The sequence below is a fragment of the Dermacentor variabilis genome, chromosome 2 (assembly GCF_050947875.1).
Source record: "Dermacentor variabilis isolate Ectoservices chromosome 2, ASM5094787v1, whole genome shotgun sequence".
NCBI classification, from domain to species: Eukaryota; Metazoa; Arthropoda; class Arachnida; order Ixodida; family Ixodidae; genus Dermacentor; species Dermacentor variabilis.
Genome location: NC_134569.1, coordinates 19,626,396 through 19,642,386, shown reverse-complemented (window position 1 = coordinate 19,642,386; position 15,991 = coordinate 19,626,396). Strand labels below are relative to the sequence as shown.

At 45.8% G+C, this 15,991-nt stretch overlaps 1 protein-coding gene across 3 annotated transcripts in view; it reads left to right on the top strand.

The window, feature by feature from the left end:
• The window catches only part of Cdep (Chondrocyte-derived ezrin-like domain containing protein), a 231,451-nt gene that overhangs the window by 20,023 nt on the left and 195,437 nt on the right, over positions 1-15,991 (top strand). For all 3 annotated transcript variants that reach the window (XM_075679830.1, XM_075679829.1, XM_075679831.1), the window contains exon 3: positions 13,368-13,472. In XM_075679830.1, the coding sequence (XP_075535945.1) occupies positions 13,368-13,472 (105 nt within the window). The remainder of the gene's footprint in view (positions 1-13,367; positions 13,473-15,991) is intronic.

Sequence of the window (15,991 nt, the reverse complement as noted above, 5' to 3'; positions counted from 1 at the left end):
ACATGGAACCAGTAATCTAGGTCTGCAATAATGGGCAAATTAGTGATACTTTATTTTGTGAATATGGATGAAAAGAATTTATTGAGAACTTGTGCTCACTCACTGTTGGGAATCGGGGTATTGCTTGCATTGGTGTAACGGAATGTCATTGGTATGGCATTCAGGAGAAAAAATTTGCCAGAACTTTCTAGGATTAGATTTCAGTCGGGAAGGAAGGTCTTGAGAAAATTACTTATATTTAGCTAAACTGAGAGCGAAGCAGTAGGAATTTAAACAGTTGAGATACTTTTCCCAAGCTGACATGGTACCAGTTCGTTTTGCAGTTCTGTAAATACGTTTTTTTTTTTTTTGTTTCTGGGTAAGTGAAGGGACTTATTGAGCCACGGTTTATTTTTATTTTCAGTTATTGTGATGTTAGCAGAAATATAAAGAAACTCACCAAACTCAAATGTGACAAACACCCAGGCCCTATGTCTATGACAACTGAGTAATTTAACAGCGCACTCCACTTGTCTTGTTTATAATTCGGGTTGTAGAAGGTAGAGGCAAACTTTCATATTCAAATATTTTGGCCTTGTTTAAGCGAAATCATAATTTTTGTGAGCTGCTGTTGCTGCAGTCAATGTTTGATTTTGAGGGCTCCCTATGGACCGCAAGAATGTCCGAAAAATCGGGCAGTCCGAATAAATGAATGTTTGCCTTTTACTGCCCTCAAGGGCTCAAATCGCCATAGCCACGTCCAAAATTGTTGTAAAGGTCTGCCAGTACACTTTCAGGCATCTCAGTGCTCGTACTGTGACAGGACACGGTGAGCGCATGTGTGTAAATTCAGGAATACATTTTGTCCCGTGACTGTGGCCCCTTAGGACTCTTGATATGCTTCACAGCAATACATTGCTTAGGCTTGGCCGCTAAACACTATTGCATTGCGGAGGAGCTGACAGTCGCGAACCCGGAGTATGCAGCAACTTTTGCTGTTCCCCACAGGGGCGTCTGCGTCAGCAGGCGTTTGGTGCTTTGCGACACCACGTACCCGAGCACACGCGGGTTGGACCCTCCCGCGTGTAGCCGTGCACGGCTTAGCCGTGTCTGGGGAAAGGGGGATCCTGGAGTTTGAGCCGATGCTGGGTGTTTGGACCTTTAAGGTCCCCCCCCCCCCCCCCCCCCGGTGGAGGCAACACACCTCTTCGGCCTCTGCTTCACATAGACGGCACCTCCAGACTGACCCACCTGGAGGAAATCGGCAGTCACCTTTTCCTGTCCCTCTATTCAATCTTTTGCTTTCCCTCTCGCTGTCTCTTCATTCCTGTCTTCTTCTCACTTCTTCTCACTTCCAAATTTCAAGGCGGCAAGGGTTAACCATGTGGGCGTGGCCTTCCTTGGTCATGGTTATATGGTTATAGCAGTTATGTATGGCTAGTGGTTTTTAAAACACTCTCATGTTGGGCTCCATGGTGGGCGGCCAGCTTAGCTGCCGAATGTATAAGTAATTTCATGGATAGAACCCCCTCTTCAGCAAAGCCTGATCGGAGGCCTAAAAGGCACCGGACCGAGGTAATGAACTTCAGTAAACCTAGCGATAGCTTTACAAAATTTTTTGTCATCACGTCTGAAAGTGAACGAAAAATTCAGGACATGTCCCCTTTCCTCATCGCCAAGGCACTTAACGAGTGTATTGGTGAGACCTACAAAGCAAAGAAAATGAATTCAGGAGACCTCTTGCTCGAAGTTATGACGGCTGAGCATAGCAGGCAGATTAAGAAACTTGAGAAGATCGGTGAGAACAGTGTGTCTGTCTCGCCACATCGTACACTGAACTACGCGAAGGGTGTGATTTCAGATACAGAACTTCTAAAGTGCACAGACGAGGAAATCGAAGAAGCCTTGAGAGATCAGGGCTTCTATGTGCAAGACGAACTAAATTTAGAAAAAATAACATTGAAACTCCGACCAAACACGTTGTGCTGACCTTTAACTCCTTAACGCTTCCAAGTGCCGTTAGGGCCGCTTACCTGTACCTTAAAGTAAGACCATATTTGCCCAATCCCCGCCGGTGCTTTTGGTGTCAGAAATATGGGCACGGATCCCAGTCATATCGCTGAAGAGCAACCTGTGCTAAATGCGGTCAACCAGACCATGGTGATGAAACGTGCACAAGCAAGCTGTGCTGTGCAAACTGCACGGGTCAGCATGTGGCGTTTTCCAGATCTTGTCCTGAGTGGAAAAAAGAAAAAGAAGTGATTGCATTGAAGGTAAGGGAGAACATATCATACCTTGAAGCCAAAAAGAGTCGCGTTTGCCGATAGAGGTACTTATGCACAGGCTGTGCATAGAGGGCGTGCGCCGCCGATGGTGTCAGTTGGAACACAGGTGGAGCTGCTGGACAAAGTGTCAGCACTTTGGCCCTCCTCACCCAGTGAAAAAACAGATGCTCGTAGCAACCTTCTCCCAAGAGGCCCAGAGACTTCTGCTGGGGCTGACGTTAGTCAACACGCGGTGGAGGCCACGAAGGTCTCAACATCGGTGCCGAAGGACCGCTTTCTTTCCAAGAAGTCGGCACCTTCATCAAGCACCATCAACGATGAACGCCCAAAGGGCGATGATATGATGGAAGTGTGTCCGCCGGACACGAATCAAACAAAAGAGCCTACATCTGGTAGGCAAACCAAGAAGTCGGGTGTTCCCCCTGGAAAACACAAAGGGGGTAGACTTCCGGTCATTCCACCGGCCAAGGAGACGTGACCTCAAAAGCATTTTAGCAAGCTTTTTGCTAATATACATATGTCATCTTTGTGACTTATGTAGAATTTCTTCGCGAAGTACTTAATAATCCACATAATCAAATATGGCTACTATTGTGCAATGGAACTGCCGTGGTTTAAGAACTAATATGACATTTACGATCTTTTCGAGGATGCTGAGGCTTCTGTTATGTGTTTGCAAGAAACTCATTTGAAAGGTTGCCATAAACAATCTCTGCGTCGATATGGCATCTTTCGAAAAGATAGGGAACAGTCTTCAGTCTCATCTGGAGGCATCCCTATAGTGGTTGCTCAAGGAATCCCAGTACGTGAAGTGAAGCTTAACACCAACTAAGAAGCTGTTGCAGTAAAGGTTCAGATAGAAAAAACAATAACAGTACACTCCCTGTACTTACCACCAGGTAAGAGTCACAAGAAAAGAATTAGAAAATCTCGTGAAAGAACTTCCAGAACCTTTCCTTTTATTGGGTGATTTTAATGCTCATAACATCTGGGGCAGTAGCCACACTGACGCGAGAAGGAAAATGATAGAAGAATTTTTAGACAACTGCAATGTATACCTTTTTAATGATGGCAAGCCAACATATCTTATAGCAAAATCACAATCTACGTCAAGCATTGACCTCTCCTGTGGCACGCCATCACTTGCTAGGTTTTTTACTTGGGACGTGAGGGAAAACCCACGTGGCAGCGACCACTACCCTATAATACTCAAGCCGATCGACGCGCCTCCAACAATGCCAGCACGAAGACAGAGATGGAAGTTGGGTAAAGCAGACTGGTCTCTTTTTTTGGAAAGCTCTGAAATAAGGATTGATGATGTCATCGCACTCAATATTGATGACTTGTGTGATGCGATAACAAAACAAATTTTAGATGCAGCTGAAAACTCCATACCACTTTCACAAGGGAAGCTTCCACGTAGACCAAAACCGTGGTGGAATGATGCATGTGATAAAGCTCGTAGGAAGCATGGTCTCGACTAAACAGGTACCCAACTTTCGAAAATGTATTGTTTTTTAAACAAAAGCGCAGTGAGGCTAGAAGGGAAAGACGGATGGCAAAAAGAACATCATGGGTGAAATATGTGAGCTCGATAAACAGTCGCACAACAAGTAAATTAGTCTGGGAGAAAGTGAGAAAAATTGACGGTGTTCATACAGAATACACACTCCCTATATTTGACGAGGTAACGGATCTTAAAGGCCAAGCAAATATACTTGGCGAGCACTTTGCTGGAATTTAGAGTGACGCTCACTACACTCCCGAGTTTCTTAAGATAAAGGCTACTGCAGAAAAGAAAGATCTTCGGATATCACTGAATAGTACTGAGCCATATAACTGTCCTTTTACAAAAACTGAACTCTTCGATGCGATATATTTAGGGAAGAGCCATTCAGCAGGTCCGGACAACATACACTACGAAATGCTGCGACACCTACACATGAACACGTATGACACAATCCTTCACCTCTTCAACAGGTTGTGGGCGGAAGGCTATTTTCCAAAAGCATGGAAGCAGGCGATAGTTCTACCACTTCTAAAACCTGGAAAGGAACGCTCTGACCCTAACAGTTATCGCCCCATTGCCTTAACCAGTTGTTTAGGAAAAACATTCGAAAGAATGGTTAACAAATGGCTTGTACATCTTTTGGAAAGTAACTGTTTACTTGATCAGTACCAGTGTGGCTTTAGAGCCAATCGCAGCACAATTGACCAATTAGTCCAGTTAGAAATAAAAATCCGTGAATCTTTCGTCCAAAGGCAGCATTGCGTGTCCGTTTTCTTTGACTTACCAAAAGCGCATGATACGACGTGGAGACATGGCATTTTAGTGGACTTGCACAGATACGGAATAAAAGGGCACATGCTTCGCATAATCAAAAGCTATCTGGAGGACCAAACTTTTCAGGTGATGTTTGGACCAACTTTCTCCAACTGTTTTATGCAGAAGATTGGAGTGCCGCAAGGTGGAGTATTGAGCGTTACACTATTTTTAGTGAAGCTCAATTCGATAACTACAGTTATTCCTTCTTCCTTAATGTATTCTTTATATGTCGATGACATTCAACTTTGTTTCTCCTCTTGTAATATAGCTACTTGCGAACGCCAACTCCAGTTGGGTGTAAACTCTACAGTGCGATGGGCAAACGAAAATGGTTTTAAATTTTGCGCAGAAAAAACAATATGCGTACCTTTCAGTCAATACCGAAGGCTCACACCGGACCCAACATTACATATTAAAGGACAGCAAATCACAGTAAAGAACGAACACAAATTTCTTGGTATGATCTTTGACAAGAAACTCAACTTCAAAGTGCACATCGCTTATGCAATACAGAAATCTCTGAAATCCATAAATTTAATAAAGCTCCTATCCCCCCGATCATGGGGTTCAGATAGAATATGTCTGCTTCGCATATACACTGCACTTGTCTGGTCACAATTAGACTACGAATGTTTTGTGTACGGCTCAGCTCGAAAGTCGGCATTAGAAGTTCTTGATCCAGTGCATCACCTCGGACTACGTGTGTGTTCTGGCGCGTTTAGTACGTCTCCCGTACAAAGCTTGTATGCAGAAACCAACCAGCTGTCTTTGGAACACAGAAGACTATTTCTTGGAAACATGTACATAATGAGAGTACTGTCCTGTTCAACGCATCCTTGTAGACTACTATTTATGAGGCCGCGCTTTGAAATACATTTTAGCAACAAACCGGCAATCATTCCTTCCTTTTTTATCAGGTACCAAAAGCTGAATGCAGACCTATGTTTCGACGTAAGAAATAAATTCTTGCAAGATGAACCTCCTTTTGCTCCTTGGGAGATGAAACATGCGCAATGTGACTTTAGGTTAACAAAAAACAGAAAACAATTTTCACCAAGAGAGGCGTTACTAAGTGAATATTTAGAAATAGAATAAGAATATAATTTTTGCATGAAATACTTTACAGATGGATCAAAAAGCAATGGCAATGTAGGCGCTGCAGTGACATCAAATCAATTTGAAAAACAAATGAGACTTCCAAGTCAGGCTACTGTCTTTACTGCAGAACTTCATGCCATTTCGTTAGCTCTTGAAGACATCCTGAAAAGAAGAAATAACCAATCTGTTATATTTAGCGACTCCTTGAGCTCTCTTCAAGCTCTCGCATCTAAGTTACCATCTAGAAATAATCTATTGAAGAAAGTAAAGAATCAATACACAACATGTCACAAGGGAGCGTTAAATGTCACTTTCTGCTGGATTCCTAGTCATGTAGGAATTCCCGGTAATGAAAGAGCAGATTTTATGGCAGCACGTACCAAAGATTTGGAGCTACATGATGTTGGCCTACGTTGGCAAGATTATAAAGCCTCTTTAAATATAGCAGTTGAGAAACACTGGCAGAAAGTGTGGGATCAAGAAAAACTTAACAAGCTTCATTGCATAAAGCCTATTTTACGAGAATGGCAGAGTTGTCGCCACAGACAAAGATTTTACGAGGTTATTTTATGTCTCTTAAGAATTGGTCACACAAGGGTGACACATGGTTACTTAATTAATTATAAACCACAACCAACATGCCAACACTGCGGTGAAATTTTGACCATGCTACATATTTTAATAACATGTCCTGGCTTAGAAAAATGGAGGGAAAGATATTTTAAGATTTTTTGCGAAAAAAGAATCCCTATCCATCCTGTGTTCTTATTGAGCGATGAACCACTGGTCCCATATGAAGATACTTTTAACTTTTTAAAAGCCACAGGAATCCTACAAGAACTGTAGCACATTTCATGTTTTATATTTTCACTTGGCCATTTACACCATATTACGGCATTTGAACAAATAAGCTAATACAAAAAACGTGTTCTTGGCGCATTATAGTCTGCACGGCTGCTGCGCCATAAAAATCCCAAATCATCGTCATCATCATCATCAACTTTTGCTGTTCTTCCAGCATTTTGACATGATGGGCAAGCATGACAGAGGTGGAGTTAGCGCCATTGCCGACAGCAGCGAATCCTTTAAATGAAAAATAGCGGCACCGAACAGCAGGGAAGCTTGATAGCGAACGTCGAAGCACCTAGGCCTAACGGCAGCACAAAATGACTACAACTGCCAGTGGATTCGTGTATGAGTGGGCTGGTTTGATATCTGGTTTGAGAGTGCACTGCGAGATAAAATTCCGGATGTGGTGGCTTCAGTTCGCGCCATTTAAGACCTGTGGTCACAGCAAAAAGTCGATCGGACAACGAATGGTCTCAATGTCCGAAATTTTAAGTGTCCTGATACATTGGCTCTATAGGGTACACGGTGGTGCCGCCAAGACGTCTGAATTATCGGGCTTGTCCGAAAAATCTGGTGTATAAAAAAACAGTTGTCTGTATTAACATAGCTCTAGTCATGGAAGTACGTATAATTTAGTTTTTTGTGCATAGGTGTAGCCAGTTTGATCTGTACACCACACAGAGGACATGCAGAAGTGCAAAGCACCAGTGTTGCCTGTGATTAGTTCAATGTTGCATTGTAGGCTAATGCACTGCTTGCTGCTTTCGCTACCTGTATGCTGTGGCACAGAGCAGGACAGGGTGCCCAGTCCCAAAAAGAGTGTGAGCAGTTAATCCTACTAGAGCTGCCATCTTTACCATCCAGTATGAAGCAAGAATTTAGTGACGCCTCTGTCACGATCCACCCCATGTCGTGAACAAGGGAGGGCTTGTGGCACCCTCCGATAGACGAACGCTCCGCAGCGTGGTGGTGCTGAACGATGACTGACCGGTGAGCAGTCGTGCTCGTCGGTGTTTATTGTGGTGCGGTGACCAATGTTGCCTGCCGAGCTTTAGCAGGCCACCGAGCTTGGCGGGCGAACCAAGATTATGCCCGAGGGGGCGTCACATACTTGCTACACCCCCTTACCCCCAGTTTGTTTGTTAAATGAAAAACAAACATCCATGTTCACAATATGTCGCTCTGCCTCCACCCTAGCTGGGTCGACGGTGCCTGCTATCCAGGCCAGTAATGGTCTGGTGGCCTCCGTCGTCGAGTACTCCGCCTGGGCACCGGTGTTGATGAGTCGGGTGTGGCAACGCCAGGTGCTGCCTGAGCCAGCCTTGCTCCATCCGGAGGGTTCGTAGTGGTCGGCCTTGTGAGTGGTGCTCAGCTCGACACCGGTCCAACGGGTGCCGCACCACTGGCTACGGTTGCCGCCTCCGAGGTAGGTGGTGCTCTGCTGGAAGCAACTGATGCTGCCACTAGTCCTTCTGCGGGCTGGAACTCGGGAGTGGCAGTCGAAGGTGCAGGCCAGGTCCCGAGGCGAGGCCTGACATGGTCGGCGTGTCTGTGCCACATGGCCCCGTCTGGCATGTGCACGAGCAGCGATGAGGCGCTGGCAGGAGACACCACCTGTCCCGCAGACCAGGATGGGCCAGGACGGAAGTTCCTGGCGAAAACTGGAGTTCCCGACTCTGGCAAAGGCCCGGGACGGCATCCTTGGTCAGCAGCCAGCTTCTGCTTCAGCTGCTTCAAAAGCACTGTGGATCGGAGGTCCGGATGCAAGACGTCCAAGGGTGTCTTGACCATCCGACCCAGCAGGAGCTCACAGGGGGCACGGCCAGTGACATTGTGAGGTGTGGTCCGGTACTGAAATAGTATCCGGGCAACCTGCATCCGGAAATCCCCAGTCTGGCTCTTCTTGAGCTTGTCTTTGATGGTTTGCATCACCCGCTCGGCTGCACCATTTGAAGCAGGGTGGTACGGTGGAACCATCATCCGGCGGATTCCGTTTTTCGTCAGCCTGGCCAGGTACTCTGCGCTGGCGAAAGCAGGACCATTGTCGGACACTATGATATCCGGCAACCCCTGGGCTGCGGAGACCTGCCGTAGCGCTGCAATGGTCGCGCTTGCTGATGGAGTGGTGACAAGTATAACCTCCACCCACTTTGAAAAGGCGTCCACCACCACCAGGAAGTAATGGCCCTTGAAGGGTCCTCCAAAATCCACATGTAGGCGGGACCAGGGCCTCTGTGGAAACGGCCAGGGGGTGATTTCCACATGACGCGAGGCTCGCTGATTCTCCTGGCAGATTTGGCAGCTCTGCACCAAATGCGCGATGTCTTGGTCCAGGCCAGGCCACCAAACATGGGACTGGACCACCATCTTGGTCTTTTCTATCCCTGGATGACCCGCGTGCAGCAACTGCAGAACCCTGAACCAGCGACTTTGTGGGATCACCATCCTCGAACCCCACAGTAGGCAGCCCTGCTGCAAGCTCAGCTCAGCGGCCTTGTGGCTATAGGTCTGCTGCACCAATTCCTCTCCACGGGACACCGCCTTGACCACCTGAGACAGGACTGGGTCCCGGCTGGTCGCTTGAGATACCGCAGATCTGGAAAGCACCTCCGGGTACGCGTGTTCCAGCATGACCACTTCAGCAGGTTCTGGAACAGCATCAGGCACCTCTGGCAGGGGCAGGCGGCTCAGGGCATCAGCAGGTCCCAGGTCCTTTCCCGGACGGTAAACCAGCTGGTAGTTGTAAGCTGCCAGCCTCAAAGCCCAGCGTACCACTCGAGGCGATGCCTGCACAGGAACTGCCTTGTCAGGCCCCAGCAGCCCCAACAGCGGCTTGTGGTCTGTGACCGCCTCGAACTTCCGGCCCCACAGGTACTGGTGGAAGCGTTCGACACCGAACATGAGGGCCAAACCTTCCTTTTCCAGCTGGCTGTAACGTTGCTCTGCAGCATGAAGCCGTCGAGAAGCAAACGACACAGGGTGTTCCTGGCCATTTTTGTCCCGGTGTGCCAGGACGGCTCCCACACCGTACGGCGACGTATCTACGGTAAGGACAACAGGCTTAGCAGGATCGAAGTGTACCAGCACTGGAGCCTTGGTGATTAGCTCCTTGCTGTGTTGGAAAGCCTGCTCCTTCTTCCAGACCCATTGTTGACCATTTCGAAGCAGAAGATGGAGCGGCTGTAGATGCTGCGACAGGTTTGGCAGAACCTGTCAGCGACGAGGATGGGATCCTCGTGACAGCCTCATTACGCATTTCATTGTGCTAGCAGTTTCCTGAGGAAGTGGGTTGCACATGTGGATTTACACCATCAGTGCAAAGTGGCACTCGTAGAAGTAGGGGAATAGGGCTTGTGTAGTGTGGCAGCCGTGTCGTCATTTATAGTGCGAGTGTGCACACACACACACACAGCACCACCACCACCACCACCACCACCATTATCTTAGTGGCTATATTCAAGGAGTGCAGTGAAGCCTACTTGTGCAGCTGCACATAGAACATTCTTTGATTGTTAGAATTCTTCTGTCTACTATTGTCATGTGCTTTCTTAAAGAGGCCCTGTGATGCAGATTACGCCAGTAGTTTTTATTCCATGTTTGCTTACTACAGGACTTGTAGCTTTAGTGGCTGTGACAATGCCGAAAACAGAGCATTTAGTATTTTAAAGGACCACTAAAGAGAAACCAGAATCAGTTTAAATTAATGCAATATTCTTGGAAAACTCCGCTTTCGTTGATTTTGTGGTAATAGGTTAATTATTGGAAGAGAAAATTACAATCAAATTGTCATTTTTCAATTTTATGCCGCAACGACAGGGCCGGTATGTCACAGTGACGTTGTGCTTTGCAAAGTACCTTTTAGAGCGCAGCTTCTTGGCACCCATTCCTGCGTTTTGCATTGCCGTCGAACCTCGCCGACATCCCTCGCCGTAACCAGCTCCGTAGCCGGGGCGAGCTCTAGCTGCGCATGCTCCTGGCACCATCTCTTGTGCACGGCGCGAGCCTTGCTCAGGGCGCACAGGGTGCACAGGGCACTCGCAGCACTCATGGCGCACAGGGGTGGCATTGGAGGAAGAGCAAAGAGAGCCTTCCTCCAATGCAACCCCCGTGCGACGGCAATCAGAGTGCCGGCTCGGTGGTGGCTGATCTCGATGATGTGCTGCTGCAGAAGCTGAAACACATAGCTGCCACCATTCGCCACTGCGTGTGCCCCTTCCCCCCCCTCTCCTTGTGGTGGCGACTGCGCAAGAGCATGCTGTGTTCTCCAGTGGCCGAAGTGCTGGCTTGGTATCAGTGAATCACGGTGCGCGCTTCCCAAGCTGAAACGCAGAGCCACCTTCAGTTGACTCACTAGCAACATCAGCGGCGTCAGTCAGTCGCTGCCATATCTTCGCCGTGCACCGTTAATATGCGCTTTTGCACTGCCTCCCGTGACCTCCTGATAAGCGAGGCAGTTGCGCCAAGCTATGCTCCATCTGCGGCAGCTGGTGCGAAATGTTCCGCACGGGGCGAATTGTCCAAGGCTCACAGACGGTTTAGCTGAAATGGCTGAAGAGCTGCTCTCAAATTTCGCATTAGGAAGTAACGTAATTGTCGGCAATTCTTTTTTTTGCATTTTGGCTGCTGTTGTTCAGTAAAAGTTCTTGAAACTTCATAACTTCAGTCTTTGGCTCTCTTAAAGCAATGTAATCCATTTTATTGATAAATTTAACTACGCCTAAGCAGATGGCATTAAAATTCATGACTTCATGGTGAGCTGGTGCGGAAATGTAAAGGTGTTGTCGCCACCAGTCTTTCATTTCTGCATATTTTCTACCTTACCAAGCATCTTGCAGTAAGAGTGGCTTTTTTGGTAGTGTGGAAGGGCAATTTATTAACACAGGTCAAACCATTTTTCTCTTCAGTGTCCCTTCAATTTGCTCCAGAACACAGTTTCTGTGCCGACTGCAGCCTCCCACACCAGCAATTTTTGCATTAGATGCGAGGCAGAAGGCATGTGACACGTAGGTCTCATGCTGTTCATTTTGATTGGTTTGGCATGGAGATCATACTGTACTGGTTAATGTTGAGCATGTAGTCATGACTTTTTGACAAAAGTTTGTTTTAAGCTTTTTAGAACTACAAAAAGGTCTCACTTGTGTGCAGTTTAAATGACAAATGTTTACAACAGACAATAAGTGTGCTATCCAATGGCTTACAGAAATCATGCTCTTAATGTTGCGTCGCATCAGGCTTGGGGGCAATTCAGGCTCTTCCAAAGGTGTTTCATCGTATAGGACGACATATAGCTTCTCGTTTTCTTGCAGCATCTTACATGCCACTTCCATTATACAAGCGAAACTCATTAGAGTATGTTGGCCTGTCCATAGACATATTACAGTTTACAGAGTGCCAACTGACTTAAGACATAGACATACGCTGCAGAAATGGTGGTACCGTCGTTTGATACCAATGTCAACTAGAGCAAGCTATAATTGTGGCTGAGGTGTCGGCAGCAACAGTCAATAAAGTACACTACATGTTTTAAATTTTTTTATATGAGGACAATGACTCAACACAAACATTTCTTAAGTGTTGTGGTTGAATGAAATGTCGCAAGATGTAGCTTCTAGCACTGTGCTAATGTGTCACACATGTAGCAGATGTAACCACAGTAATGATATCTGTCACAAATTGGGCTGAGTTGTAGGAAGGTCACAGTGGGACAATTGCTTCTGCCACGTAGACGTAAGTCATGTTTTGGAAGTAGCATAAGTCTTTGCTGGGTGAGTGAAATGTGAAAGGGTATGCCTTTTTTTTTAATGCTGTGAACTTTTATTTTGAATTTGTAATTGAATAACTTTTGTTTGCCAGTGTCAATTTTCATAATTACTTTTGCATTCACCTCAGGATCACGCAAGAAATTCATTGTGGGACAACACTTAGCAGTTAAAATAAGGCTGCAGGGCCTCTTTAAATACATTTTGAATATAGTAAGAAAAAGTTGACAATCAGTCTGAGAGGCTGCTGTGAACATGTGAGCCAAATATTGCTGCCCTGCATGCAGCAGAAAATTTACAATCTCGTGTCAAAAACAGTGAAAGATTGCTTGTTCTCACTTCCGCAATGCGGTCATGCAGCGTCATCTAAAGCAGCTGGCCCACCAATGCTATTGGCGATTTTGTGATCACAAGAGCATTCTCAGTAATACATAACTGCTAATTCTTAATTGAATAAATGAAAAATATGTATGTCTGCAATCTCAAAAAGACAGAAAGTTGATTTTATCTTTGCACTGCGTGTGTAGCTGCCTCCGAGATAGATGGCAGTGGTGTTCTGCGACGAGCCCTTTCGGCACCACGAAACTCAACTTTGGCCAGAACTTCGCCCTCTTGGCTTCTCCGCTGTGTAGCTTCCAGCGCACTTGTGGAGGCGAAAAGAGAGAGAAAGCCAGGTATCATTGCGATAACTTCACTTATAGTTAAAGAATTAAAAAAATTTTTTACAACATGAGACTTGTGAGATGTCCTTTAATGGTGCGGCTACTTTATGATTAGTTAGAAAAGTGTTTCAGGGCCCTTTTAGGTAGAACAGAAAAATGTGTGCTTGTCTGTAAAAATAAACTGCCCAAGTGTGATAAATCTAACCTGTGTTGCAATGTTGCAACTATGACTATGTTGCTACACAGTGTGAGTGTTTAAACATACAGTTTGAAAACACAGATTGTCGGACACTGATAGTCGTGCTCCTTTCAATGTGTTGTTTACAATTTTGGGTTCTAAAACTGTTCATTTGTACATTCATAACCTATGTAGCTGTTGTGAGATGAATAAACTGTCCTTTGTTTTCAGTACAAGGCAGCCGGGCGTGTTCTGTTTGACCAAGTCTGCCGAGTCATCAACCTGCTTGAAGTGGACTACTTTGGCCTGGAGTACGCTGATAGCAATGGGACCAAGGCAAGCCATTTTTTCCACTGCATTCATCAACTTAACAAGTTGCTAGCATGTTCTGGCTTTTCATGCCTTGTACCTGTGTCTCTTGTCATTAAATGTTATGATACAGGACAGGAAGTGTTTTAGAACACAGCAATGCATATCAAGTTAGGGAGTTTCACATTGTACTACAAACTTTGCTATGACTGCATGCCTTTACCTCAAGTGAGAAGAAATGTTATCCTATGGGGAAGGAGTAAAATCTCTTTTCTCTTACACACTTGCACATATGTGGGTTTGTTATTTGGAACAAAGCACATCACACAGGAATGCAGACATACAAATTATGTTTATTGCTCCTTGTGCACAATACTGGTATATCAGTGAAGTGCAAGGCTTACTTTCTCAAATTGACTGCATGTGAAAATGTTCGACACATTATGTAGGGGTACCAAGCTTATGTGTTCTTATGTGAGTCCTTGAGCGTTTGTCAGTGGAGTCCTGCAAACTAAAGTGTCCAAAAGTAATATTGTGTTTTTCTATTCCAGTGCTGTGTTTTGAAACCAAGTACAGTCAAAACCGCTTATAACGATCCCAGATATAACGATTTATTGGTTATAACGACCACATTTCAGTGCATTTACGATTTTCTGACCCTGCCTATTGAAACTGCATCCAGCTATAACAAACATTTTTTAAATCGTCGTGCTGTTACAACAAACACTTCAAACCCGGTCATGGTTAAAGAGAGGGCACACGTAGAGTACCATAGCATAGAAGCGTGACCAAACTGGGCGCTGCCGTGCCCCGCTCCATTCGAACTATGACAATGATACGGCCTTCAAGATGAGCGAACGACTGCTGTGTGTGAATTTCAGAAGCTGCGAAGAAGGTCGCACACTTGCTAGGCACGGTATGCCTCCAAGGTGGAGGCGTACAGCATCTACACCATAAACAACTTGGCACGGGGCATGCACTGGCGCATGTACCGGTGCAATATCAGATACTACGATGGTGTCACTCTCGTTTTCGCGCAATCTATGCGGCCCCTCGTGCATTATGCCCGTTTCAACAATATGGAACAACCATCTATGTCCCTCCACTATGGGAACCATGACCCCTTGAGCGTTCCTGTCGATGTGGCCTGAGTCAGTGAGAATGCTGCACGATGTGCTGCCGCCACACAATGTCGTAATGGCTTGGCAGTTACTACGTTATTATCAGGAGATCATGGTTTGGCGGCGCTTCATTTGTGTGTTGCCCATTGCTAATAACAGTTTACAGGGATGTTTTGACTTTCAAACATTGTATTTCTTTTTGCACGAATCGACATTGATAACATAATATTACAGTTCTTGCATGGCTGACATGCAGTCGTAATGCCAAGCCCAAGTATGCCGAGTCATCAACCTGCTTGTAGCGGACTACTTTGCCATTCATTTTTCTGACGAAATCAGATGTCGATTTCAAGTGGCAAGTGCTACAAGCTGAATCATTCCAAGAGCTTAAAGGGACAATAAAGGCAAATACCAAGTTGACGTGGATTGTTTAAATACGATTCCAAAAACCTCGCAACACTTGTTTCATGCCAAGAAATTACTTACTTTACGAGAAAATTGCATCTGAATGGTGCGAATACCTTTATCGCAATTCAAATTTCCTGCCACCCAACCAGGGAGTGGTTATGTTGCATACACTATCACCGCTCTTTGCTGCCATCGGTGAGTAAAACGGCGCTCAACATACGGTGGTAGGGTTTTTTTGAACAAAACACAAATGCATAGCCATGGAGAATCTGAGCCAAGGCAGACAGGTGGATTCGCTGCTGCAGCTGCTTCTGATCAAGTGGCGTGGATCGTTCCAGCATCCTGTGACATCACATGTATGTTGAATTTTCTGCTACTTGCAGTTTGTGCGCGAGCCAGCCAAACCAGCGCAGCCCTACGCTATAGTGAAACTACTTAAACAAAAAAGCTCGGTTGGTGCAGAGTCGAGAGAAAACTAAACCTTTCAATTGCCCATGTCGGTGTCAAGGGTAAAGTCCATAAGTTCCTTTTTCTGAAAATTAAATACAACTGGACAACTAGCATTTTCTTTTGGCTTATAATGCAATACAATTTTATAACGAGTGCTTGAGTAGTATTGGCAGAATTTATGTGAGGAGTGCCTTCATCATCAGGCAAGTGCTTGAATGACTTGGGGGAGTCTCTAATTGTGTGTTGCATTTACCTCAATTTCGCGATTCTCGAATAGTCTGGAAATACTCAGGGAATTTGTGCTTCTATCAGGGAAAATGAGCAGTATTTTTGTTTAAAGGGGACGATAGTTGCGGTAATGCTGGCTCATGTAACAGAGAGGAATCGTAACGAATCCTCTTTGACACCACGTCGTTCACTGGCGGAGCTGCCAGTGTACAGTCAACGACCGACTTCCCGGATGCCCGATAATTCTAACGGCTTCGCGGCACCACCACATACCTCATGAAGTCAATGTATATGAATGTTTGAATGTTTGGACGCAAGAACCCTTCGCCATCCGATTTT